Genomic DNA, 27,418 nt, shown 5'->3' on the forward strand with positions numbered 1-27,418 from the left:
CCCGTAAGGCAGCAATTTTGCATCCTTTTCATGTCCTGGAGCACATAGAAAACAAAAACCTGTGTACAGCTCCCAGAGGAAGTAGAACAGGATGCTTACGGTTACCAAGGGCTCTGAGGGACAGCACCTTGGTACGCCTCTCATGGCTTCTGGACATATGAGCATGGCCCCTTGGGACGTGCACAGGTAAAGCGTTTAGCAGAGGGCCTATGGCAGTGGTCCTGAGCCTTGGCTACACACTACAATCTACCGGGGAGCTTTTAAAAAAATACTTTTGGCCAGGCCTCACCACAGACCAACTGTCTACTGATCTTGGTGGTGAGGCCCACGCATGGGTACATTTTTTTTTTTAATAAATTTATTTATTTATTTATTTATATTTGGCTGTGTTGGGTCTTCACTGCTGCGTGTTGGCTTTCTCTAGTTGCGGCGAGCGGGGGCTACTCTTCGCTGTGGTGTGCAGGCTTCTCACTGCAGCGGCTTCTCTTGTTGCAGAGAACTGGCTCTAGGGCGCACGGGCTTAGTTGCTCTGCGGCACGTGGGATCTTCCCGGACCGGGGCTCAAGCCCGTGTCTCCTGAATTGGCAGGTGGATTCTTAACCACTGTGCCACCAGGGAAGCCCCCATGGGTACATTTTGAAAGCTCCCCAGGGATTCTGTAGCACAGGAGGGTTGAGAAGCACTGGCTCAAGGCAAGGTGAACATTCAGCAAATGTCAGCGATTCACAATAAAAACCCCTTGGTGTCCTCGAATGTGCTGTTCTCCCTGCCTGTGCAGCTGGGCTGGTGTGGCTGGAGAGGGGTGGGGGCCGGGAGTCGCGGGGGGAAGCGCTGCTCAGGAGAGATGAATGCTGGGTAGGGCAGCCTGGCATCCATCTCCCTCAGCCACATCTCAGAAAACTGAATTAAAATCTATCTTTTTCGGCGGCTGCCTGCTTGGCTGGCTGGCTTGTGGAAGCGAGCCGAGGCAGTGAGCACCTCCGGGTAGGGAAAAGCTGTTGAGGAGATGCCCCAGCCTCCCACCCTAAGGGAAAGAAGGCAACTCAAGGGGTCCTCTGGAAGGAGACCATTCCCAGGGGTGGTCCCTCGGCCCCCCGTCTCCCTCAAGCCAGTCAGGCAGGGTGAGGAGGGGCTGGCTATCTTGGAAGAAGAAGGAAACTGTGGTCCTGTCCTTGGGGAGGCCCAGTCTGGGGGACCAGACCTGGCATAGCTCAGGGAGAACCAAGATTGTTTGGAGAGACCAAAGCCATATGCCTAGATGGGCAGAGAACGGTCTGGGGCATGGAAGCCCAGCCTGCCTCAGCATGACAGGGGTAGCCCACTAGGTAGAACTACACTAAATTGGGCATGTGGACACAAGCTTTAGTCCCCAGTCTGAGAAGTGCGTCCTTGGGCCAGTCCTGTGGCCCCTTCGGGCTTGGGCACTTCATGCGTAGAGAAGGGGAATAGTCAGCCTTCCTGGAGCCCAGCTCTGATGATGTTCATTTCTGTGCCTCATCCAGGCTGATGCTACTAGGTACGGCTGGGATTAGAAGCCATCTACAAGGACTGCAGCACCTTGGAGAAAATTAGAGAGGTGCTCTGTCCAGGACCAGCTAGAAAAAGCACCCCTTTTGGTGGACTCTGCATGCCTGGCTTGGTGGGAAGTGGGCAGAGCAGGAGCTGGATTTCCACCCCTACCTGCCCCATGCAGGGAATGGACTGCACAGTGGGACCTGGAGCCCTGACTGACCCCTAGCTATGGTCAGCTAGGAGCCTACCCTCTGGCTAGGGGCCTTGCAGCAAAGGGAGAACAGGTGAACGGAAGGGGTGTGAGCAGAGGACTGCGGGTTCATTCCTGTCCACTGGCTGCCCAGGCAGAGAGCAAGAGGTGCCCAACCTGCTCACTGCCCACACCAAGACATACATCCGGGACACAGAACAGAGGGCAGGGGATCCAGAGCCCAGAGAGGGACCTGGAGTATGGAAAAGGGAATAAACCCGGAAATGAAGGCTGACTCAGAGCCAAGGGTCCTCATCCGGCGGCCCGACCGCTGACATTCCCAGGGACGGCTGGCCTGCTGCAGGTGACTCTGGTTTCCACCCTTCCTCACACTTCATGCCTCCAGCGTCCCATGCTCCATGCTCCCCTCCTGACTCAGAGATTGCCGCAGCCCCTCCTTCCCCCTCACGATGTTTCACAGTTTACAGAGCACTTTCACACACAGCATCTTATTTGATCTTCAGATACCCGGGCTGGAGACAGATGAAAGTAGGCTCCCAGGGGTAATGGCAACAATCTAGAAAGGGGTGTACCCAGGTCCAGAGGGAAGTCCTGTCCATCTTGTCTGTCTGACTCTAGCAAGGCACCAGGCCCTCTTCTTTCCAGAAGGGTCTCACCCTATACTGATACAGAGAAGAACTAACATTCTCCTCCTCCAGGAAGCTTTTCTGGACTGAAAGAAATGTGATCCGTGAAGACCAACAGTGTGGTATACAGAGGGGGGCAGGGTTCACTGCGCAGTGAAGAAAAATCATCAACTCACTGAGCGGCCCAGGGAACTCCTCGCATCATTCCAGATACTTCCTTCAAGTTTTCGTTATGGAGTCCTGCTTCACGCTCCAGTCCTCTCCTCCCCAGTTGGACTAGAATTCCCAAGGAAAGGCTTAAGTCTCTTTCTCTTCCCTCCTCCTCCTTGAAGCTTCCTCAACAAGGTGGCCACACCCAAAACTCAGGCCCACAGGGAGGCTGAACGATGACTTGAATGAGGAAAGACAGAGCCTGGTTGCAGAACTGTGGATGGGGCTATGGAGGGAGACTTGGGTTGCTGACACCTGGGGTAGTGACCAGAAACCGTGAGCAGGGGCAGGTGGAAGCAATGTGCTGGCTGGTGGGAGTGGGTAACTGTTCTCTGTCGGGCTTTGGCTCCACGACCAACTGGCTACATTGTCTTGACCTGTTTAGTTCCCCGCAATAAGCCTCAACTTATCCATCTGTACTAGGAGGAGGCTGAGTGGTACTACAATAACAGTAGCCATAGTAATTAATTCATTAGTGAGGAAATAAAATCAGTGAAAACCTACTTTGGGATGTGTGTACCATTCTTGTTTAATGATGTTGTTAAGAGGTGGGGGGTAGGTACTATGATTCCCACGTACAGGGAAGAAGTTGAGGTTCAGAGATGCCCAGTCCCCTGCCCCAGCTCACAGAGCTAGCCCTGGCACAGCAGGGACTGAAGCCAGGCAGTCTGACTCCAGAGCACTGTCATCTTAAGTTGCTGTAGGCCGCCCCGGTAAGGCCCCCACCTCCCTTTTCTGGCCATAGAGGCGTTTTCTAGGGGATCACATTTGAAGACATCCAGGCAGGAATGCCGGAGCTAGCTGACTTTCCCAGGCCAGGGCTGCGTGGGCAAAGAAAATCCCAAGGGGAGTCTGGGACTTGCCCTGTAAGGAAGGCTTCCTGGAGGAGGAGGAGCTGGCTCAGACAGGAAATCAGGAGGACGTGGCAGGGAGAAGGCAGAGGGTTTCTCGCTCTGGGTATCTCGGGAGGGTTGAAAGGAGGGCGGTGAGCCCCGGGGAAGGCCCGACGCTGAGCCCCGGAAGCCGAACTACAGAGGGGAATTGTTGCCTCCGCATCCTCGCCCCCAGGTCTCCCAGCCGAAGCTCTTGCTCCCATGTGCGGCGGGCGGGGTCCCGCTCCACCCCATCCCCTGCCTAACCCCTCCCTCGGGCGCCCATTGGCCTGTACCCCACCCCCAGCCTGCGAAGTGCTCTGGGGGAAGGTGGTGGTCGCTCGCCTCCCTCCTGCCCCCGGCCTGGCTTCGCGGTGGAGGCGGCGCCTCTCCGCAGCCCGGACCCAGCTGGGCTGGCGCGCGGCGCAGGGCGGGCGAGGGCAGGCGGGGGGCGCCGCGCTCGGGCCCCAGGCGGCTACTGACGGCGGCAGCGGCGGCTCCAGGCGAGCGCGGTCCCCGCGTGCGCACAAGCTCACTCCGCCGCGCAGGGACCCACGGATACCGGCAGCCGGCGGACACACGGACGCGGAGACCCGGGCTCGGCGCGCGCTGCTGAGCGCACACGCTCCCCGTCCTCGGGCGGCTCGGGGCGCGGAGTCTGCCCCGGGCCGACCCGCAGCCCGCGGCCCCGCGGCGAGGCCCCGCTGTGAGCAGGTAAGGGCCGCCCCGCCGCCCCTGCCCCTCTAAGCCCTGTCCGCCCTCCCCCGACTCCAGAACCTTCGCCCCTTGGGGACCGCGGAGCCCCTCCTCCAGCTCGGCTGTCTCCGCAAGCAGCGTCCTTCACCGACGGAGAGCGGGCCAGGGCCAGAGCGGGGCCAACCTCCCGAAACCTAAATGAAGCCGTCTCCCGCCGCTGCACCCATCCTGCGCGACTGTCTGATACCCTCCCTCTCGCCCCCCTCCCCCGCCCTCCCAATATCTGGGATCATGCTCGGGGGCGACCGATCCTTGCAGCTCGCAGGGGGTGGGGTGGGCTAGCTACCTCGCGCCCCTCTCCGTGCCAGAAGGGAGGACCAGGAGCAGGGAAGGCACTGCGGCCGGAGGGACCCACAGGGACCTGTCTCTCTACTCCCAGGGCAGACGGACGCGGCCAGGCGAAGCTGGAGGGTCCCCAGGGGGCTGGGTACCGCAGTCCTCACGGGATTTGAGGGGTGAGCAAGCGGCGTGCTGTGTACAGAGTGGAGTATGGGCCGGCGGAGAATGTCCCCCTGTAGTGACACCTTCGGGATTGTTCAGAAGAGCGTCGTCTCTCGGTTTCCCGCGGCGCAGAGAGGCGGGGGTCCGGATGCCTGGGCTTCTGCGATCCCGCGAGGAAACGCCCCACGGGGGCCTGTGGGAGAAACGCGGTGGCCTCCCCTGGCTGAAGTGGGCTCGCCTGAGATGAGACCCCTGCCCACTGCCTTAAAGGCACAGGCTCGTGCTGCAGCTGCGGGAGGCTGGGGCCCACATCCTGGGCAGGCAGGACCTTTGCAGGTTGGGTGGCGGGTGGTCCGAAGGGGCCAGGGTGCCAATGGATGGAGCTAGACGCTCAGGGGAGAGCCCAGCCAGGAGCTGATTGTATTTCACGTGGAGCTGGGAGTGGAAGCTCACCCCTGGCCCGTGCTCAGACCCCCTTTGAAAGCTGCTGGGGGAAGGATGGAGGACCCCTGCTAAATTCTCCAGATGATTTCTGTGCTTTTAGTGCAGGTGCATGTCTCCCTTATCCGCTCCCCCCGCCTTCCCACACACACCAAAAGAAAATATACAGCATTTGGCTCTTCTAGTGAGCAGCGCTGCATTGGGGGCGGCTGGGGGATGGGAGGGGGCTACACAGTCTGTGGAGGGCAGCCTGCCTTGGGACCCTCTTGGGCAGAGGCAGACAAGCATTGTGAAGGTCAGGCTGGAGGCTCTGAGCGGCTGTGGGCTTCTGAAGGGGATACAAAACTGTGTATGGGCCTTGGTTGGGGGGCAGCAACGCTCAGATTTTCTCAGGGGGCCAGTCTGAGTTGGTGCTGGGTGCAGGTCGGGTTGGCAGAACCCCCAGTCCTCAGATGAATCTGGGGCTCCTCTTCTCCACTGACTTTGGGGAGGGCAAGTAGAGGTTTCAGTCTGGACACCAGTCAAAATTTGAGTATATGAATTAGAGATACAACACACTGGGGCAGGCCCTGTCCAGATCTTCCAAACAGTTCATCAACAAGTGTGTGTGGGGTGACCAGGGAGGCGAACCCGGTGCCTTCCCTCCCCTGTGGTGGGTAGTTCATCCATGATTCTGTGTCTGGGACAAGACCGTATGATTCTGTTTGCCGCTATGTGCAGTGAGAGGGGTTATCTCTGGGAAGCCTCTTGAAGGACTCTTTCCTACATTCTAAGAACTAATCAGGCTAAAAGTTTCATTAAGGTCCTGTTTTGTGTAAGGTTAAGGCTGGCAGGGCGTCGATTGGAGAAACGCTTTGGAATACATCCTTTCTCGTGCGGCCACCCCTCTTTGCCGTGCTCCTACTTTGGGACATTTCCTCAATTTGTGTTGAATAAACAAAACAACACAAAATGGGTGTTTAGAGATCAGTATCTACACCTAAGAGCCTAGGAAAGACAAGAGCTAAGGCCACAAGGTGGCTTTCTTCCTGGGGATGTGGCCTCAGGTTCAGTGTCCCAGGTCTCTGGCCTCTTAGGGGTGAAGATTTCATTGACCCAGGGCTGGCACTGTTAAGCAGAGGACACCTTGTGCTGTCTGCCAGAGGGCAGAACCAAGGTGTGCCAAGCACAGAGCACGAGCTCAGCTCAGTGCCAGGAAGGCCTTGCTTCCCTGAGAGCTACCCAGTGTGGAGCCGACACTTGGGGTGACTGTGGGTTTTCTGTCTGGGGAGGTATGTGAGCAGAGGTCCCATGTCCAGACAGGTGGGGCAGGGGCTCTGGAAGCCTTGGCCACCTCTGAATGGAGGAATCTACAAGTCCAGGGTCTGACTGGTCTGGGCCTAGTGGTCCAGCTGCCTGGCAACATTCAGGCTGCAAACTCTTCAGCTGTGGCGTGTTTGTACTGAGCCCTGGATGCCGTCAGAGGCACATGGTGACAGCCACCTCCACAGTGACACACAGAGAGGGAGTGACACACTGCCGGGGCGGCATGCAGGTTTCCCATGACACCTGCCAGAGAACTGGGGCAAACATACAACAGCAGAGCACGACATACATACGGACACGGGGACACACCCTCTCACACAGATCTCGACACACCTGGGGACTCAGACGTCTGCCCAGTGAAGATCACAAATTCTTCCTTAATGAGCGTCCAGATGCACGTTGCACTGAGTGGAGAAAGCGTGTGTGTTGTTGCGTGAGGGTGGAACGAGGGTGGGTAGGCTTTTTCTGTAACGGGCCAGATAGTAAATATTTTAGGCTTTGCTGGCCGTACACTAGGTTGCAACTGCTCCATCCTGCTGTCATAACGTAGAAGCAGCCATAGATGATACTTATGCAAACGAGCAGGGCTATGTTCTGATCATCTTTATTTACGGACACAAATTTGAATTTCGTACAATTTTCCTGTGTCATGAAGTATGAGCCTTTTAATTTTTTCCTGACCATTTGAAGATGAAAAAACATTTTTGGCTCACTGGCTGTACAAAAATAGGTGACAGGCCGGATCTGACCTGCTGGAAGGGTTTGTGAACCCCTGGGCTGTAGGTTAGCAAAGAGAAGTGGTTTAAGAGGTGGAAGAAGGGAGGGGCTTAGTCCTGGGGGCCCAAGCCGCCCTAGGGGGGGCCTTCCCTTCACCCTGCCTGGAGCTCAGGGTGCCCATCTATGTAATGCCTGGCCTCAGCATCCTACCTTAGACAGGCCTCTGCTGTGTTCATGTGATAAATCTCCTGTACTAAGGACACCCAGAGACAACATCCATGCCTGAAAATGAAAGGACATCGCGTCGCTGAGCTCACCAAACAGGTCCTGAGCCCCCATTCCCATTCACCCTCTTTGGCCAGGGGCATGCCCATCTCCACCAGTAGGAAAACTTCAGGGAAACCTGGACATGCCCCTTGTTCCCAGACAGGCTTCAAACTCACAAAGAGAAGGATGAGGCCTGAAATAGCCGAGGCAAGAGTAAGGGGCTCCTCATCTAGGGCTGGTAGTTCTCAGAGGAGGGTGAGGCCAGTGGAGGTGGGTGCAGCCGGGGTGGGCTTCCTGGAGGTGGTGGCAGGAGGTTAGATTGGCCTTGTGGAATATCTGGACATTCTCTTCCCAGCTCCAGGCATTGCCTTAGCTGTCACCTTTCCCCCGTGAAAAATGGGCATCAGAGAAGGGCGGCTGAGACAAAAGACTAAACACACAGTTCCTTTGCGGGCACTTCCGATGTCCCAGTGTCTGATTTAAGGTCGTGTGGTGAATCGGGTCCTGCCTTTGGTTTCTTCCTATCTCTCCTGTCTGTCCCCTTCTGACATTTCTTTCCTGCCATTTCCCCAGAGGGGTGGGCCAGGGAGACTTTCTTTTCCCACTTGCCCAAGCCTCTGGATTCTGTCCCCCACTTTCCATTCCAGCTGCCCTTCCCTGCCCAGGCCCCCATCACCTCTACCCTGAATCCAGGATAGGTTTTCTGCCTGCGCTTTGCTCCTTCCGCTCAGCTCACCAGCCTTCTGAGGAATACTCCCTAAACGGGCAGCTTAGCACGTCACTGCCCTGTAACACTCCTCAGTGCCCCCAGCCCTCTCCCGTGGAGCTAGGCTGCAGTGGCCCTGGCATCCGCAGACTAGCACCAGTCTTCCACCCTCTCGTCCACCCCCAACTCCTGGTATCTTGCTGGGTCCCTCGACACCCCGCATTCACCTTCCTAAACCCGTCCACCCGGCACTCCTCAGGGTTGAGGGTCCCCACCGCGTGTTCTACCTGTGCCCGTCAGAGCTGGCCCGCCCTTCCAGGGCCTCACAGCTACTCTGGAGGGACTGCTGGCTAGCAGGGGTCAGCGCAGGTGGCAGTGCTCGCCATCCCACCTGCCCCAGCCTCACCCCCCGCCTGGGAGGTGCTAAGCAAACTCTCCACAAACCAGAGCCTGCTTCCTGTGCCCTCCCTCCCGCCCTCTCCCCACGCACCTCCCACCGCCTTCCATCACTTCCCGTCCCTCCTTTCCCCTTTCTGGTATCTTCTGTTTCCTCCTTCCCATTCTTCTCCCCTCATCCTCTTTCAGGCCCTGGGGGGCTGTCCCAGGCAGAGGACTCCCAGGACCCCTCCAGGACAGGAGATGTGCCTGAACTAGCCAGTGTGGAAGGGCTTTGCAACGTGACCTTGGGAAAGGCTCTGGGTCTCTTCGGGCCTCAAACCCTCACCTGTGAAATGGGATATTACTACCCGTGTGCATGTGTGCCCAGCCTTTCCCCACCCTGAGCCCAGGTTCCCTCTGTGTAAAATGCAGGGCCTGGGTGGAATCATCGTAGGCCTTCCAGGGACCTGGCTTCTGTCACCTGCTGTGCCCAGGACGCTGGGGACCAGGCTTTGAAAGGGGAACATTGGAACATCAAAGAGGAACGTCAGCGTTAATGATTAATCCATTGATTGCGAGAACACCCCTCACTCCGGCATTGGACGCTGACCTTTATCAGCTCTGACCTTATTGGGGAGGAAAGAGGTTCTTGTCTCCCAGAATGAAGTTAAGTTCTCTCCCTTTGAGGGGTGAGTTGGAGAGGCAGTGCGTCATCTTTCAGGCTTCCCTCTCTGGTCCTCTGTACTAGGAGGGCAAGGAGGAAGTGGGAGGCGAGTGCTGCTCAGGTTTCGTTAATAAAGGGAGCACGTGTAGAGCGAGGGAGGTGTCGGGTCCGCCTTCCCTGGGTCATCTTTGGTGTGGTGCCCAGGCTTGGCACTACCCCACGAGGGAGAGGGATGCGGAGCGGCCAGAGGAGTCCAGTAGGAGATGCCTCAGCTCCATGAGGGCAGAAGAGGGACCCAGGGCTGTGTGGCCCCATGGAGAGGAGGAGTGAGATGCTGCCCTCCCACTGTGGGGGGCTCCCAGGAGACAAAGGAGCCTGTGCTGCTCACGGCTGGCCTGGAAGGGTGCAGTGGAGAGACGTCAGCTTCCCCGAGGGCCCTGGACTGGCTGCTGGAGAGGGCTGAGCGCCCCAGCCCAGGAGCTGGACCACTCTCAGCTGGGGGGCTGCAGAAAGGGTCCTGCAGGGTGTGGGGCAGTGTGGGGGGTGGCTGCAGGGTCTCCGAGTCCCCTCCCACTGCCCGCGGAAAGTCAGAGCCCGGTGAGTCACCGCTGGCTCCGGTGTGCTGACTGATGACGCCGTCTTCCTGCGTGCCTGGCGCAGTGGCTCGCCGGAGGAAAACAGCTGCTCTTTCTGTTCCCGCCCCAGGCCAGTTGCTGGGCTTCTGGGGCCTGAGGAGGGCAGGTGCTCCCAAGTCTGTAAGGGGGGCACGTGCGTTCTCCCCAGGCAGGGCTCCGGGACTCTCTCCTGTGTGACCTTGGGAAGTGTCTCCCCCGCCTCTGGCCTCAGTTTCCCCACAGGAAACTCCGTACTGTAGGGGAGGTGACCTTTAAAGTCCATTTCAGGTCTGAAATGCTGTGTCTGTAATTCACTCTTCTTAAGGAGGGTGCTTCAGATATAGAAGTGTGGGCAGAGGGTAGCAGAGGGCCTGGCCAGTCCCCAGGGATGTGAGAGGGTACTACTAGGGTACCAATGGACTCTGAGCTGGTCTTCCTTTTACCAATAACAGAGAGTGGCAGGAGCATAGAGATGGAGTGCACAAGCTTTGGAGCCAAGCTGCTTCGGTTCACTTCCCAGCTCTACCACATGCTTGCTGTGTGTCCTTGGGGAAGTTGCTTAGCCTTTCTGTGCCTCAGTCGCCTCAGCTATAGAATGAGGATAATGCTAGGAACGACTGCATGGGTTTGGGGCAGGTGAAATGAGTTAATGCATGCTGATTGTTTGGAAGAGTGCCTGGCATGTACCGAGTGGTTAATAAATGTTAGCCATCAGCAAATAAAAGTGCAGCAGGCCTGATGTTCCTATTTTGAATATGACAGAGGGCTTATGGTGGTGGAGGTGGCAGCAGGAAGGTGAAAAAACCTGAACACAAAGTGGTAAGATAATAATAGTAGTTAACACACGTGTAGCCCTTATTGGGAGCCAGGCTATACTCCGCTCTCCATAGTTTACTTATATCAATTGGTTGATGCCTCCCAGTAACATCTATGAAGTAGGTATTACTGTTATTCCATTTTCACATATAATTGAATTAAGCCACAGAAAAGTTAAGTGGCTTCCCTGAGGTCTTTAAGCTTAAAACCCTAGCAAAATGGTTCCTGAGTCCACCACACTACACGCCAGGAGGTAGTTTAATTGTCCTCAGATTAGTTGCAAAAGCCAGTTTATCCCAGCAGAGCCTGGACCCAAGAGAGAGCACCTGGGAGTATCAGTGACCAGGTCATCCAGAGCCACATGCGTGGCTGGGCTGAAAGAGCCCAGCATCCATCCTCAGGGAGGGGAGGGTCCAACCCCAGGCTGCAGTGGCCAGGCCTGGCCCTTAGGAGGGTCACTGGCAGCTTGGGGGAGTCCAGAGGAGAGAGGCAGCTGGAACAGGGTGCAGGGGACAGGGCTGGGAATGGCTGACCCAGGGGACACATCTCAAAGTGCTTTCCTGGGACAGAGGAGCCAGGCATGTGGTCCAGAGGAGTATGAGGTTTGGGACAGGTGGCCTCAGACCGTAAACTCTGAGCATTGTCCCGCAGGGGCTGTGCCCAGTTGCCTCGGGGCGGGGGTCAGGGGAGAAGAGGTGGGGGCTGAGGTCACCATCGTGGAGAGGCTGCAGGAGGTCGTCTCTGAGGTTTCCAGCTGAGGTCGGGCGTGGGAAGGTCAAGGCCTGGGAGCTCCCAGCTTCCCTCTTTCCATCTCTTGGCTAGCGAGTGTCTGTGTCCTGTTGGGCAGAAGGTGGACGGTAGTTGGGGAAGGTGAACAAGAGGGGGCAAAAGTGGGAATCAGGAACCTGGGTCTAGTGCCAGAGGAGGCCTCGTGTTGAGAGTACCCCAGCCCCTCCACCCTGCGGCGCTGGGCTGGGGGCACGCCGCTCTCCTGGTTCGCCGTGTTGTCTGAGCAGCCTGGTGACAAAGCAGGGAGCGGGGGAATGGTTAGGCGGGGGCCTCTGATCGCTTCAGCTTGTTTTTAATCCACTGCAGGGATAAGCAGCCCGCAAGTCTGGGCATCGTGTGTGTGTGTGTGTGTGTGTGTGTGTGTGTGTGTGTGTGTGTGTGTGTGTGTGTGTGTGTGTGTGTGTGTGTGTGTGTGTGTGTGTGTGTGTCTGCGCATGCTCATGTGTGTGTGTACCTGCGGCCACATCTGAATCCGGATACATCTGACTGCCGCTGAATATCTGAGTGCCTTTGCAGAATGAGTGTGTGTGATGATATGCATCAATAGTCTGATGAACATATGTGAAGATCTAAATCGCTGTGTGATGCCTCTGCACACACCTTTGTGCTGTGCTCTGAGTGTGCCTCTGCATTTCTGTGAAGGCGTGTGGAGCTGTCTCTCAGTCCCTGAAGGAATCTCCACCTTTGTGTATTCCACACATGGGTGTTTGTATTGATGCCTTCAGGTGCGTGCCCTGGGGATAAATGTCTGTCTCTGTGGAGTTGACGTGTCTTTATGCTCTTCTTTGTAAACCTGTTTCTGTGTGTGTGTGTGTGTGTGTGTGTGTGTGTGTGTCAGAGAGAGAGAGAGAAAGAGAGAGAGACCGCCAGTCCTCAGAACACAAACTCCTTCTCTGCTTGCCCGCTGCCACCCGCTTGCCTCTCCCGTTGCGGAGCACAGGCTCCGGACGCGCAGGCTCAGCAGCCATGGCTCACGGGCCCAGCCGCTCCGCAGCACGTGGGATCTTCCCGGACCGGGGCACGAACCCGCGTCCCCTGCATCGGCAGGCGGACTCTCAACCACTGCGCCACCGGGGAAGCCCCATGGGCAGGGGTATTTTTAAACACTCCTCAGTGGTTGTGCTGAGCAGCCCATGTTGAGGACTGTGTTAAGAGGTCAGAGCTCATCTTGCGTCCCGGGTCAGGGCTCGGGGGAGGAGGCCGTGAGTCTCATTTGTGGGGACCCAGTCCTGAAGGAAGGGGGTAGTGCTGTTGCCGTCTCAGGGGGCCCTGAGCACTCTTCCCAGGCCTCTTCCTCCAGGAAGCTTGCTTTATGTCCCAGGGCAGAGGTCTCTCCCAAGAGATGTGTTTCTGGTGGCATGTTGCTGGGAGTACAAGGGCGACGGCCTCCAGGAAGGAGCACCGTGTGTCCACTTAGAGACACAGGCCATGCATCCATTTCCCTCCTCTGGCTTTGTCTGGGCCCGGCTGGCTGTGAGGCAGGCCAAGGAGGGAGCTGAGGTGGTGAGTCACCTTCCTCTCGGCTAAGAAGGCTGAGACCCGCAGAAGCAAAGGTCTTGACTGTGGCCAAGTGCTGAGGCCAGAACCCAGGCCCAGGCCACAGGCTGTGTCGAGGGAGGTGCTGGGGGTACCCAGGACTGTCCTGGGTGGAAGCCTCCTTGACTCCAGACCCCAGCAGGCCTTGGCTTGACCTTGTCCTCTGTGCGGGAGAGTCAATCCGGGTCTCGGAGGCCTTCTGCCTTAGTAGCTCCTCTAGGCCCTCAGTCTTTAGCATCTGCTGAGAAGCTGTGGGCCCGGCCTTCCTCTCTTCCAGCCGGGTTGGTAGGGAACACCAGCTCCCTGCAGACAGGGCCTTGGCCTCCCCAGGGATAGTGGAGATGACCGACCCCTATGCGGACCACTGGTGTCACATCATGCCAGAGGCAGCCTGTGGCCACGAGGTGTATGGAAGGTCCTGGGAGTGGGTACAGAGGCTGAAGCCTGTGCTTGGGGTGCCCAGGGGTGCTGAGGCCAGTGCTTCCCCAGCCTGCCCAGGCCTTCCTGACCTCTGGGGGAGAGGCTGGGCCAGCATCCCCACGGCTACCCTGGGCTTCTCAGAGCATCTCCTGGGGATACCAAAGCCTCCCTCAGTATTTCCAAGTGGGCGCCAAAAAGGCAGAACAGTGGGTAGATGAAACGGACCCCCTTTTCCTTGAACCTTCCTGCGGCTGGTTTTCTGTCTCCTTTTCGGGTGCTCGTTTGTCACCAGATTGAGCTTGGAGAGGCCAAGGGGAGCTTGTTGAGGCAAGGAGAGAGGGAGGGAGGCAGCCACTGGGGGCACAAAGGGCCCCAGGGTACTGGCTGCTCTGCCCATTGATGGGGGGTGTGTAAGGACTCATGGTTGGGAAGCAGCCCCCATGGGCCTCTTAAACCAGCCACCTGTGGGTTAGTGGTGGCCCTGACATGGGCCTACTCAATCTCTTTAATAATAATAGTAACAAAACATTTTAATTACTGTGTAGTATTTCATTGTATGGCTATGCAGGGGCCTGTTAACAGTGCCTGCTCGAAGGATGGTTGGCGGCCGCATTTTTTGCTGTTGATGCTATTTTAAATGATGTTGCAGTGAATATCCTTTCATATGCTTCTTTCTGTATAAGCACAAATCTCTCTCTAGGATAGACACCCAGATGCAGAATTGCTGGCTTGCAGGGAATATGTGTTAATGATCAGTTTTAGAAGCTGACCGGACTCTTCCTCTGGGCATGTGCTGGGGCTCCCTCAGGCTCCTCACTCGACTGCCCGTGCCCTTTCTGGTCCTTAGTAGCAACTCGGGCCTCAGAGCCACAGGAGCTCTGGGGGGAAGGTCCTCGAGGTCCAGGCACATCCTTCTCAGTAGTCACTCTTTTTGTCTGTTGCATTGGTAAAGGCTTTATCCTGGAGGCCAAGTGGGCTGCGGCAGGGTGAAAGGAGGCTATGTTTGTTGGGGACCGGGCTTGGCTGCTGGAACAAAGCGGCCCTGTATGAGTGAGTGAGTTAGAGAGGAGGGCACGTAGCAGCCTGTAGCTAGGTAGGCCGTCAGGCTAGCTGGGTGGCTCAGCGCCGCGGGTGCGCTCAGTCACCCCGGCTCCTCTCGGTGTGTCGCTCCCCGCCTCTTGGTGTTGTCCTGGCGGCTCTGTCCAGCCTGGGTCTGGCATCGGGGAGGGGGAAAGAGCAGCAGGGGTGAGCACGTGATGCCTTAGGGACAGGTGGCGCATAGGTGGCACGTGTCACTGTCACCCACCTTCCATAGGCGGGAAATTCATCATATGTCCGCACCTGAGAGCAAGAGGCACCTGGAAATGTCCTCTCCAGGTGGGCACGCGTGTGCCAGCTAAAACTCTCTTCCCGTGGAGGGAGATCTGGGGACACAGTCACCTGCTGCAGAGGAGAAAGCCATTCAGACCATTCTTGTAGGCGCCCGAGCCAGCGTGTTCCCTGCTGTACCACCAGTGCCTGGTAGTGAGTAGGCCCTCGGCCGGTGCTTGTGGGATAGAAGAATAAAGAACAGCACAAAGGCACGGAGGGGGGTTACCCTTGGAGGCTTTGCTGCAGGTAGGGGTGGGGGGCTGTCGCCGCCCCTCTTATGCCGCCGGACCCGCAGGATTCATACCTTTCCTTTCTTTCTAGCCTGTAGATACCTGGGGCTGAACAGCAGCTACTGTGAGTAAGAGGCGGGCAGCACTGGCCTGAGCCTCCTTCTGGGCTGAGAAGCATCATGGCCAGTGTCATACAGGCCTCCCTGGCTGCCCTCCTTCTGCTGCCTATGGTAAGGGCCCAGGACCCTCCCCTCCATGACCAGCTAGAACCCCAGGCTCACCTGAGCTCCCACCCCAGATAACCCGTGTCTTTTGTGTGCTATCAGCCGAGCTCAATTCACATGGCTGGTATCTCTGCCAGGACCCCCCTGGACCATCTGGCACTTCTGGGTGAACTAAAAAGGGTGCCCCTTCCTCAAGACCCTGTACCGATTTGACCAGAAATTGTTACATAATTTACAAATCTGTTATGATAGTAACATATGCGGCAGCCTTTAGAGTTGTACAGTACACAGCCTGCTCAACCGTATGCAGGGGCCCTCGTCAAGGCTGCAGAAGGCACTTGTGATCCTGGTCCCCAGCTCACTAGTCTCTGGCAGGTTAGGGCTCAGAAGGCTGCTCTCTGCTCATGTCTCTGAGTGAGAGAGATGGGGTGCAGGGTTCCCAGACATTGGGCCCTGCCCCTCAACCTGGGGATTCTGACCAGCATGGATGCAGCTGTCTTCGGAGCCCTGGATGCCAGTCCTGCCTCTGCCCTGCCTTACTGTGTGAACCGCAGACCAGCTCATCCCTTTCCGTGCACATCTGTGAACGGTCTGAGCTAGACTGGATCCCTGAGCACTGCTCCGGCAGCTTGGGATGCCTTGTGCCTGCCTCCACACTCGCCAGCATCCCCTTATGGGACCATCCCTGCCCTGGAGTTTTGAGTTGAAGTGACAACACTAGGATGCAGCTGTCGTGATAGCATCCGTGGGCTTTGAAGTTACTTGGTCCTACACTTAAATCCAGTCTCTGCCACTAACCAGCCGTGTGACCTTGGGCAGGAGTTTCTAAACTTCTCTGAGCCTCGGTTCCCTCCTTTGTCACATGGGGCAGGAGTAGATGAGAGTGGCTACTAAGCCCCACGGAATGCTACCACTGTCCTTCACCTGCAGCTCCCGGGCCCCCAGAGGAGAGAGAGGATGAGCTCTCTCAGCCCCTCCTCTTTCTCACCTCCTGCTTGCTCCCCTAAAGTGCACTTGTAGCCTCGTGGTCTCTGGAGCTGGACTGCGTGGGTTTGAATCCTGGCTGTGCAGTCTACTACACTGTGTGACCCTGAGCAAGTTTCGTAACGTCTCTGTGCTTAAGTTTCCCATCTGTGGAATGGGAAATGGTAAAAATAGCGCCTGCTTTGTAGTACTCTTGATATATATATGCGTGCATATGACAGAGTAATGCACTCAGTTAGTACAGTGCTCTGTGTGTACTTGCTAATGTTATTATAAGACATGGAAACTGAGACCCAGGAAGCGGGTGGGATCTGCCCAGGTCCCACACTGAGTTGGTGAAGGGGAAGAGTCCTCATGGCGTCTGTGACGAAGTGGAGGCAGGGTCCCCGCTGGCTCTGAAACCTCTCTGTCACTGTCGTCTTCCTGCTTCTGTCACTCCCCTTCTCCCACTGCCCCGGAGGCTTAGGTAGCAGGGCTTGTCGGTGAACCTCCCTGTTCCTTCTCACCATGTATCCCCTGTGCCTCCTGCAGGCTACCGCCATGCACTCTGACTGCATCTTCAAGAAGGGACAAGCCATGTGCCTGGAGAAGATTCAGAGGGCCAACGAGCTGATGGGCTTGAATGACTCCTCCCCAGGTGAGGAGGGTGGCGGGGAGGGCCACCATCCCTGGCACATCCAGGCCAGCCTTAGAAGTGATGTCCCAGCCTCTGGCCAACTTATAGAAAGTAGTGGAGGGTACAGGTCCCTGGGTCCTTCAGAAAGCCCCTTGGGGTGATGGAGCCCTGGATCTGCTCTAGGCAGTGACACTGGGGTTGCCCTCCTTGGGGATGGCCTGCCCTGGATGCCTCCCTCTGGAAGGGGCTATCCCGGGTGACTGGACGTGGCCACCTTCACTCCCATGGGAGCTGGGATAGAGCTGGTGTCTGGGCTGAGCAGCAGCTGTCGGAGAGCTCGTTAGCAGGCTGCCTGGGCCTGGTGGTGGAAGGGACACAGCTGTTGCTGGTGGCCGAGCTAGAGAGCACCTGGTCTCCCCAGAGCATGAGGTGTGGGGTCATTTCCATCTCCTCGGCTCACTCCATCAGAAGGGAGAGAACAAGGCAGCAGGAGCCCCAGTCCTGTGCGTATCTGGTGCTTCCGTTCTCCTGGGGCTGCTACCAGCCTGGGGGGCCGGATGCTGCTTCCTTGTGCTGGATGGTACCACGCACCGCAGGACATGCAGTGGCCTTAGCTGTCCCATTAGATACCCCTAACTGCCCCTGATCTCAATGACAGTCCCCAAAGCCTCACTTTTCTAGATGTCCCAAGGGAGTGGCATGGCCCCGGCTGAGAACCAGTGGTCCTGTGTAACCCCTTTCCTCCTGACTCCCCTGCTGTGCAGATGGGACGCTGAGGCCCGTAGAGCAAGGGCACCCTCGGCTTCCTGACTCCAGCAGGGCCAGGGAGAGGGTCTGTGTGGGAAGTTGGGGGTTTGGGGGTAGGGGGCATCGCTGGAGGACTCACCAGTCACTGGAGGGTGGGGTTCTCCACCCACCCTGGAGGGACCCACTTTCCCCCCGCTCCTCCCCATTTACAGGGAGCTCTTCTGGGCACCATCCGTTTAAATGCGGGGTTAGTCAGCAGCCCAGTTAAATGTGATCGTCCCGCTGGGCTGGGCTCCCCAGCCAGTCAGCTCAGCAGGCATTAACTGGTAATGGAGTGACTCCCAGCCATGCTGTCCTTTCCCTCCAGGTGAGCTGTTGCTCAACTCTCACTGAGGCCAAAAGTGGATCTGAGGCCTCACCAGCCAGGGAACCTGAGGCAGGGGGCCTAGGTGGGTGCACGGTTGCGGGAGACTCAAAGAATATCCTGTCCAGGCCTCTTGTCTAGGGGATGGGAATGTGGAGCCTGGAGGGCAGTGACTTTAGAACCATAGGAAGGGGGAGTGGCAGGCTCAGGTGGGCCTGGAACCCAGGTGCCTCCCTCCCAACCCGGGGCCATTGTTCCTGCTTCGCAGCTCTCAGGTATACTTGGGATCGAGTAGTAGGAAGCGTTCCGTAGGGATGGGTCGAGGTGGGATGTGGGGCTGGGACTGGGCCAGCAGGCATGTAGGTGAAATGCACCTGTGGAGCCCCGGGCAGGGAGAGGACAAGACCTCCCCCCCCCCCCAACCCCGCCGCCTTCCCCCCAGGGGCATCCAGGCAGAGGTGTGAGTGTGAGTGAGGCAGATGGAAGGATGGATGCCAGCCCAGGAGGGGCAGACCAGTGCTGCCGGGAGGGGCTCCCACCCCCAGGCATGCTCAGGAGAGGACGATGAAAGGAATTCTCTGTGGGGAAGGATTCATGGAGAAGGTGGCCTTTACATCAGGTCCTTGGTCCTCAGACCTGGCTGTACGTCAGAGTCACCAGGGAGCTTTGAGGAAAATGTACCCAGGACACAATCCAAACCAGTTAGGCCAGAGCCTCACTCCACTGGAGTCACCGTGATTTTTAGAGGCTCCCCAGGCGATTCTGACGAGAAACTAGCTAAGAACCCCTGAGTTAGGCCCTAGGGAGGAGTAGGCACTTAATGGCAGGTGAGAGCTGAGGGATGGATGTTCTGGGCTGCGGGAACCACAGCAGCAAGAGGCGGGTGGGGGAAGGGAGTGAGCCCCCCCCTGGGTCTGGAACCCTGAATTGGAGTCGGTGGGGATGGGCTAGAGGGACGTGTGGCTGAGGGCCCGGGAGCAGGTATCTGTGTGTTGCACGTCTGCCGCCGCTGGAGTTGGAGGTCGGAGGGGACGGCAGTGGTGGCATCCCCTGAGCTGCCGTGCCTCCAGCTTTGCCCAGGACCCTGCCTGGACCTCCCTCTCGTAGTCCTGCCTCGGGGGCCCTGTAAGTCAGGTCACCCCCAAACCTGAACCTGGTCAAAGGACCCCAAGCCTGTGGAAGAATTTCACTGACCCATCCACCTGCTCCTTCATTTGCTCACTTATCCCCTCACGCTCTCGTGCACTCATTCAACTCACATGACGAGCTGGGATCTTAGGTGTCCGGCCCGGGCGGAGTGAGGGCAAAGCCAGGGGTGGGGCCTGCCGAGCTTCTGGGAGAATTGAAAGATGCTGACGGCCAGGCCCTCCCCACACCAGCGTGATTGGCGTTCGGACGGGGGCACTTGTTGAGAGTACGTGTTAAAAGCCTCCCGACGATTCTAAAGTGTATCCAAGGTTGAGAGCCACTGGGTTGGCCAGAGAATAGCCTCTACCAGGGTGCTTATGTCAACCTGGGCCAGAGAGCAGCCCCCAGCGTCCAGGCAAACCTGGCTGGGAGCCAAGAGTCCAATCTGACTATAAGCGAGAATCAGCATTATGGTGTGAATGTATGTGCTTGGGGTGACATGAGAGAGGCCAGCCCTCCTGCTGTACCCCTTCTCTGCACCTCCCCTGCCCCTTCTGTCCCAAGCACATACACCATGCACAGAACGCTGGCCAGGGGTCAGCCGATGTCCCGGAAACACACTTGAAAAAGAAAATCTGTCAGCTTGTTCCAGTGACTGTGAGTGTGTATTCACAGCAATGCTTGTAGATATATATATATATTACTTGTGTGTCCCCATGATCTTTTAAATCCCATAAAGTGAGTGCATTGGAATGAAGACACTGATCTGTTAGAGGGGAGGCGTGTCTGTGGCATGTACGTGTGGTTGGGGGGATGGTGAGGGGTTCCCAGGATGACACCTGCATCCCCTCAAACCCATATCCCTCACTGATCCTGGGACCTTCACCGCAAAGAGAACGTGGGACCGTATTGCATATAGGGGCCTTCAGAATGGAAGCCGAGGGACAGAGATATGCTAGGGAGGGGCACCGGCGCTCAGCAGGCAGCTGAAGGGGGTAGAAAATATAGGTAAGATAGCGGAGAGTGAAAGCAAGCTTTCTGACTGGGTGGTTTTGTCCACAGCGTCCCTGGCGGGTTTTAAAGATGTTTATTGGGACCGTTGTTGAGGTGATATATTTAGTGGTTTTGTCCCTCGTTCCAAACTCCTGAATGCTAAACAGACCTTGAGACAGCACCAAGTCCGGCTGTATCATGGGACGCACGGAGAGGCTGAGGCCAGAGTTGGGCGTCGCTGGCCAAGTCACACCGAGGGCCAGAGCCAGCTCTGGGACAGGACCCAGGTCTGCTGTCCCAGCCAGGGAGGGCCCTCTTGTGCTGCGGTGCTCTTGTACCTAGAGAGAAGCAGAAAGGACTCCTGTGCGTGGGAACCTGCGCCTCCTCTCCGGAGCGTCCCCAGACCCACACAGGGCACAGGCACTGCCTGCTGGGCTGGCCACTTGTGTTCTCTCGGCTCAGCCCGGCCAACCTGCCTGTCCAGGGTGAGTCCTGCCAGCACGTCCTCTTTGTGGGACTGCGGGCTTGCATGAGTCTGGAGGCCTTCCCTGCATCTAAGTGGGCTGGTCAGGTGTGGTCCTCCGTGGGGGTCCCACACCCCATACTCTGGAGAAGATGGAAGAGGGAGGCCTGACGCGGCCTTGGCAGGGTCAGGAGGGAAGTGGCTTGGAGGAGAGACAGGAAAGCCTGCTCATTGCTATTCTGACCCAGCCTCTGAGGCCTGTTCAGGGTGCAGAGTGTGTACCCTAGCCCCCGGCTCCACCCCCTCACCGGAAGAGAGGCCTGGAGGAGGGCGGGGGAACCACTGCAAGGCTGGGCCCAGGCTCCCCATCCTCGGGGCAAGACCAGCTTCTTGTCTGTGCCTCCCAGCTGTTCCGAGAACGCACAGACCCCCATCGTGGGGAGGGGGCGGGGCCTGTAGGGACCCGCCCTCTGTGGAACTCGCTCCCCAGATCTGACAAAGGGTTCTGTTTCTGTCCAAACCTGTTTCTCTTTGGTCCGTAGTTCTCAGACTTAAGCCTGTATCAGAACCTCCTGGAAGTCTTGTGAAAACCCAGATTACTGGGCCCAGCCCCAGTTTCTGACTCAGTGGATTTGCCGGGGCCTGAGTGTCTGGGTCTCTGGCACGCTCCCAGTGGCGCTCCGCTCCGGGGTCTGCACTTTGAGAACCGCTGACTTCCAGAGGGGAGGGCTGCATCTTCAGTCCTTCCTCCACTCCCCCAGCACGGAATTCACAGCTGCTCTTCATTTTATGGATCAGTAACATTGGCTGTAAAGTAAATTTCAGTAAATTGAATCATTTTCTACCCGTGAGTCGCATGCCGAAATGAGGGGCTTGTTCTAACGATACGCAGGCATCCTCAGGCAGCTTCTCAAAGAGAGGACTGCGCCTTTGTTTGAGTCCCCTTGGCGCCCCTGGTCTCACGAGTTTTGAACACTGTGTGGAACTGGACAGGATCATCACCATGACAACCCGAGATTAGCTCCTTATTTTGTTCCAGTCGGGGCTAATGGCTCTTGCGTTCTCTCTCCATTCAACCTGCCCAAGTGGTCTTTTCCCCTCCTGCTGTCACAAGGCACCGCCTCTCCTTGGCTGCTTTGTGTGTCAGCATCTTAGTGGGAGCAGCCCCGGAGAGTGTGCCCAGCATTCTCCCCCCGAGCGGGAATCCCCCGGTGCCTGAATTCCTCCCATCAAGTCCCATAGAGGCTTTCGGCGGGACAGACTGAGCCAGGAGGGCACAGGCAGGCTTCGTGTGGAATTGGGGCCCAAGGAAGGCTTGGGGTGTCAGATTGGAGAGTTCTCCCAGGGTTCTCCCAGGGAAGAGGACCGGTTCTGATTTCCTCTGCACAGGGTAGAAGAGGACAGGAACTTTCTCGACCCCGCAGCCGTGTCTGATGCACTTGACCACCTCCTCCTTGAAGCAGGCTTTGCTGCTGCTGTGTCACCAGCGTCTTCTGGTTTTCCTTGTATTTCTGGCCACCCCTCCTGAGTCTTCTTTTCCGGCTCCTCTTCTGAGTGGTGGCATCTCTTCGTTTGGGGCCAGGCCCTAGTCTCTTCTCTTTTTTTCTTCTCAAATCTACGCCCTCTCGCTGGACATGTCACCCGGGTCCACGGCCCTACAGAGCATCCCTATGCCGCCTACTTCCCGTTCTCTTCCTCCAGTTCCAACTTCCCCGCTGAACGCCAGAAACTTGTCTAACTGCCTATCTGAAATCTGGCTTCACTTGGCTCTTCACATCATCTCAAACTAAACATACCCCAGATGACACTCTTGAGTTCCAGCTTGCCGATTCCCCCCACCACTTGCTTCTCATCCAGCCCTCCCCACTGTGGCGAGTGGCTCAGCCGGCCAGCCATCTGGACACTCAAACCCAGGTGTCATCCTTGGCCCCTCTCTCCCGTTTAGTGCATCAGTCACGGTAGCCTAGACCATGCTGAGGTAACAGATGAACCTTAACATCTCAGAGACTTAGCACCATAACATTTCCTGCTTGCACACGTCACCAGCCAGCGTGGTCAGCAGAGGTGGGAGGTGGAGTTCGACTCTGCCCGGTCCTTCAGAGATCCAGGCTCCTTGCATCTCGCAACACTGCCACCCTCGATATGCGGCCTCCAGGGATGCTGCAGAGAGGGGAGAGAGAGAGAGAAAGGGTATGGAGTCTGCGAGGGATGTTTCTGAGACCTGTTCATCACTTCCCCCCTCTTCCCATGGGTGAGCACTCAGTCACGTGAGACGGATGAGCTCCCTGGCACGCTCACCGGCTGGGTCCAGCCAGTGTGTCACCAAGTCCTGTCAGTCCTGCCTCCAGACTCTCCTACGCAGAACTGCTTTCTACCTTGGCTGCCATGGCTCCTAAGCGAGCCCCTCCACCCTCCTCTGGACTGCTGCCATGTCCTGACAGACATGTCTCCATGTTTGCTTTCCTGCTCTTGAAATATATTACCTTCCCACACAGCTGAATCAGATCATGTGACTCTGCGTCTTCAGACCCATCTGTGGGAGGCAGAATAATGCCCCCACCAAAGATGCCCACGTCCATGGGCTTCCCTGGTGGCGCAGTGGTTGAGAGTCTGCCTGCCGATGCAGGGGACATGGGTTCGTGCCCTGGTCTGGGAAGATCCCACATGCCGCGGAGCGGCTGGGCCCGTGAGCCATGGCCACTGAACCTGCGTGTCCGGAGCCTGTGCTCCGCAACGGGAGAGGCCACAACAGTGAGAGGCCCACGTACCGCAAAAAAAAAAAAAAAAAAGAAAAAAAAAAAGGCCCACGTCCGAATCCCCAAAGCCAGTGAATGTGTTGCCTTACATGACAAAAGGGACTTGGCAGGTATAATTAAGTTAAGATGGAGCAAGTCGCCTGGATTATTCAGGTGGATCCAATGGAGTCACAAGCGGCCTTATAGGTGACAGGAGGCAGCAGGAGGGTCAGAGGAGAGAGCTTTGAGGATGCTATGCTACTGGCTTGGAAGATGGAGAGAGTGGCCACAGGTCAAGGGATGTGGGTGGCCTCCTGAATCTGGAAAAGACAAGGAAACAGATTCTCCTCTAGAGCCTCCCGAAGGAATGCTGACAACTTGACTTTGGCCCAGTGAGACTTCTGACCTCCAGAACCGTAAGATAAGAAATTGTGTCATTTTAAGCCACCAGGTTTGCTTTGTTATAGCAGCAACAGGAAAGGAATACACCATCCAAGTTCTTCTCAGCATTTGGTATTAAATCCAAACTCATTCCCAGGACCACAGGCTATAAGCCCCGTGTGGGCACAGACCAGGGGGGTTTATTCACCCCAGTTTTGCTCTCCAGTGTCTGACTTGTAATAGGCACTTAATATTTCTTGAATAAATGAGTGAAAAAGAGGGAAGGGAAGGGGAAAGAGAAGCCACAGAAAAGGTAAAAGGAGAAGGGGGAGTGGGGGAGAAATGGCATCTTGAAATCTTCTAGCCTCAACAGAACTAAGCTTTGTTGGGACTGGAGTCTGGAACAGATGGGGAAAGAGAAACTGGATGTGTGTTGTGGGCGTGGAAGGAAAATGAGTTTCTGTCCTTAGTTAGAAAAACCCAAGGCACTCTCAGGAGCCCAAATCCCATCCTCATCTCCCTGGAAAACGTTCCTGGGAGGATTCAGCTCCAAGGCTCCTGAGGCCAGAGCAGACCCCATCCAGAACAGGAGAGGAGACAGACCCCACCTCTCTTCCTCTGTGGGTCAGGCCAGGAGGTGATACCTACGGGAGGAATGTGCACAGGGCATCCTGGAAAGCCCCGAGATGGTGACCTGCGTCTCCTATGACCCCAGTGATGCAGGCCAGAGAGGTGTGTGGATGGCTGAAAGCTCCCGTTGGGGTCGGGGACATTGTCCCATAAAGCAAAACTGTTTCACAGCATTTCTGACACCAAATGTGTGGGTTTTCCATACCAAGCAGTTCTCCGGTTTTCTACGGATACCCACTGGATGTCCCTACAATTTAATTCAAATCTGACACTAATGACCTGGAGTTAGCACAGACCCAGCAGGTTAAGGGTCAGCTTCAGGAGACTGCTCCCCCATTTCAGATGCCAATTGCAAGTCGTGGGGCCCCAGGTTACCCACACTTCAGTCTGTCTTGGCTACAAATCAGGAGTTCCCTTGGGCTTCCCTGGTGGCGCAGTGGTTGAGAGCCCGCCTGCCAACGCAGGGGAGACGGGTTCGTGCCCTGGTCCGGGAAGATCCCACGTGCTGCGGAGCGGCTGGGCCTGTGAGCCGTGGCCACTGAGCCTGCGCACCCGGAGCCTGTGCTCCTCAACGGGAGAGGCCACAACAGTGAGAGGCCCGTGTACCGCAAAAAAAAAAAAGGAGTTCCCATAGCCTCCTCTTCAGGCTCCATCATTTGCTATAACGGCTCACAGAACTCAGGGGAACACATTAGGCCGTGCCAGGGCCTAACGTTCCACATCTAGGGAACATCTGTTGACTGGGGTTCCCAGGGCATGGGCCAGACACGGCCACGCTCCATGGCCATTCCACGGTCAACATGGGCCATGGCGGCCAAAGATGGACTGTTAGGTCTCTCTCAAGGATATGTTGTCATAACCAGCCACGTGCAGGTTGGGGCCCTGCTGTGGTTGGCGGATAGGAATCGTCAGTAACAGACCTGAGACCATCTCCCTTCATGTGGCCCCAGCATCCTCGTCATCTTGGTTTGTTGTCCTCAGAGCTTTCTATGATGCTTCTGTCTCCCAGACTCAGTCATTCTGGGAGCAGGATGCTAGAGGCTAATGTGATTGGGTGTGAATTCTAAAGTAGCCAGGTCTGAGTTCTGAGAGATAGGGTTTTCTGCACCTGGAAGCTTTGGGTGCCTTCTGGTCCAAACAGGACCTGAAAGTCAGTCATGGACCCCAACAGAGAGGCTGTGAGCTCATGAGGCCCGCCCCGGGCCCCCATCCCTGTCCAGCACCTGCCCGGGCTTCCTCTGTGTCTGTCAGTGGCCCTCCACTGGCCTTTCTTCTCACCTGCTAGGGCTGTGTTTCATCTCTCTTAGGGGAATGATCCCCAGGGACCCCTAATTGAAATAATGAAATCAATGGTAATAACAATGGCGAGCATGCGTTGAGCGAGCCCGCCGTTCTTCTGCGAGCTTTACATGTATGAACTCGTTAGTCCTCCTAGCAGTCCTGTGGGCTGGGACAAGCGCTGGCTGTCCCTTACATGGCAGGGAAGCCCTCCAAAGCCCTTACTATAGACCGCTCAGCAGGATGTGGTCCCTTTTCTGAAAGTCTGTACTCTGCCGTCAGACACGCCACACTGCTGCCTCCCTTCTCTGCCTTTGCCCCCCCCCCGTCATGATTACATCTCTGCCCACCTGGAAAACGGGGGGTTCCAGGCTCCTCTCACATCACGTCCTTTCCCTGGATGAGCTCTCATCCCAGGGCCTCACCCGTGCCCCACGTGCCAGAGTGAGAAGCAAGGGCCAGGCCTTAGGAACCACGTTACAGCTGAGGTGACAGGATCGCTGGAAGGTGCTCACTGGGGGTGGCGGCTGTGTGACCCAGCCCGATCTTCCTTTGGAAGAGCTCACGGTCACAGCTCTGTGCGGTTGAGTGAGGAGACCACTGGGGAGGCTCTAGCCATGGTCCCAGTGACAGGTGGTCAGCCCTTAGCTAGGTGGGAGTGCAAGGATGGAGGGTAGGGCATGGATTCCACAAATATCCAGACGTCACACCGGCAGGACTTGGCGACCGGTCGGCTGTGGAGCACGAAGGAGGAGGAGACGAAGCAAGAGTGACTCCAGGGCTCTAGCTGGGGCTGAGACAGGGAATCAGAGTTTGTAGGAGCTGCTGAGTTGAGTCTTGGACACGCTGTGTGTGGATTAGGCCTTTCAAGGTGGGGATATCCAGCAGGCCCCTGGCCATGGAAGGTAGCCCCCGTGTTGTGCAGGAGTCAGGGTTGGCAGTTGTCTGTGTAATTCTATCCTGAAGTCCTTGGGCCTGGTGGTCTCGTTTAAGGGCAGTGGGGCAAGGGGCCGAGGGCAGGGCAGACACGAGCCCCCGCATGCAGTCGGGGTGGGCAGGGTGGAGCCCACTCCATAAGGGCGGAGAGGTCTGTAAGGGCAAGAGGCCTCTCTGTGGAGAGGAGGGGTGGAGTCAGACGAGGGGTGAAGCATGAAGGGGAGGGGAGGTGGTGGTGATGGGAGTACAGAGGACTCCACAGAGAGGCTGGCAAGGGCTGGAAGGAGAGCAGGCACGGGGGTCGGAGCGTCCACGGAGCCCCCCAGATCTGAAAACCTGGTCATCAAGCTCAACCTCTTCCTCCTTTCCCACAAGCTCACGTCCAGCGAGTCGCGCGCCTTGGCGATTCCTAAATAGCTCTCGGTTTGTCCTCGCTCTCCTCCAGCCCTCGGTGCTCACCTGGTGCGGGGGTGCCTCGCCAGCAGTGGCCCCTCAGGTGCTCCCTGCTTCCTGGCTCCTCGTGCTCCGAGCCCTTTGATAGTTCGGGGCCTCGGCTTTGCAGGCCTCTCCCCTCCTCCCCCCACCCCCATCTGGCCAATCTGTGGTCCTCTTCAGGTCCCAGCTCCGTGTCGTCTTCCTGCTGCAGGTCTGCCCCGAAAGGCGCTGGGCGACTGGGGGGAGAGGGCGTGGAGCACCGTCCTTGGGCCAGATGGTTCCTGCCCCTCCCCCGAGGCGTAGGGAGGGCCCACCGAGGAGGTCGATCTGAAGTGGGACCCCACCGCGACGTGGAGCCTGGGGACGTGGAAGAGCTCATGCAGGGTGATGTGTGCGTGTGATGTGTGTGTGTGTATGTGGGCGTCTGGCTGCCCTCTCACCATGGTTCCCTTCCTCACAGGCTGCCCTGGGATGTGGGACAACATCACATGTTGGAAGCCTGCCCACGTGGGTGAGATGGTCCTCGTCAGTTGCCCCGAGCTCTTCCGAATCTTCAACCCAGACCAAGGTGGGTCCCCCCTGGGGGCCTCTTCAGGCCACTCTGGGTCCAGCCTGCTCCCCT

The 27,418-nt window shown here is 57.3% G+C and overlaps 1 protein-coding gene across 6 annotated transcripts in view; it reads left to right on the plus strand.

Moving 5' to 3' along the window:
* Nucleotides 1-3,528: 3,528 nt before the first annotated feature.
* The window catches only part of ADCYAP1R1 (ADCYAP receptor type I), a 55,032-nt gene continuing 31,142 nt past the window's right edge, over nt 3,529-27,418 (plus strand). For all 6 annotated transcript variants that reach the window (XM_033863130.2, XM_073809799.1, XM_033863131.2 and 3 more), the window contains exons 1-4: nt 3,529-4,145; nt 14,974-15,112; nt 16,622-16,727; nt 27,257-27,364. In XM_033863130.2, the coding sequence (XP_033719021.1) occupies nt 15,062-15,112; nt 16,622-16,727; nt 27,257-27,364 (265 nt within the window). In that variant the 5' untranslated portion in view covers nt 3,529-4,145; nt 14,974-15,061. The remainder of the gene's footprint in view (nt 4,146-14,973; nt 15,113-16,621; nt 16,728-27,256; nt 27,365-27,418) is intronic.

This window comes from Tursiops truncatus, chromosome 9 (assembly GCF_011762595.2).
Source record: "Tursiops truncatus isolate mTurTru1 chromosome 9, mTurTru1.mat.Y, whole genome shotgun sequence".
Lineage (NCBI taxonomy): Eukaryota > Metazoa > Chordata > Mammalia > Artiodactyla > Delphinidae > Tursiops > Tursiops truncatus.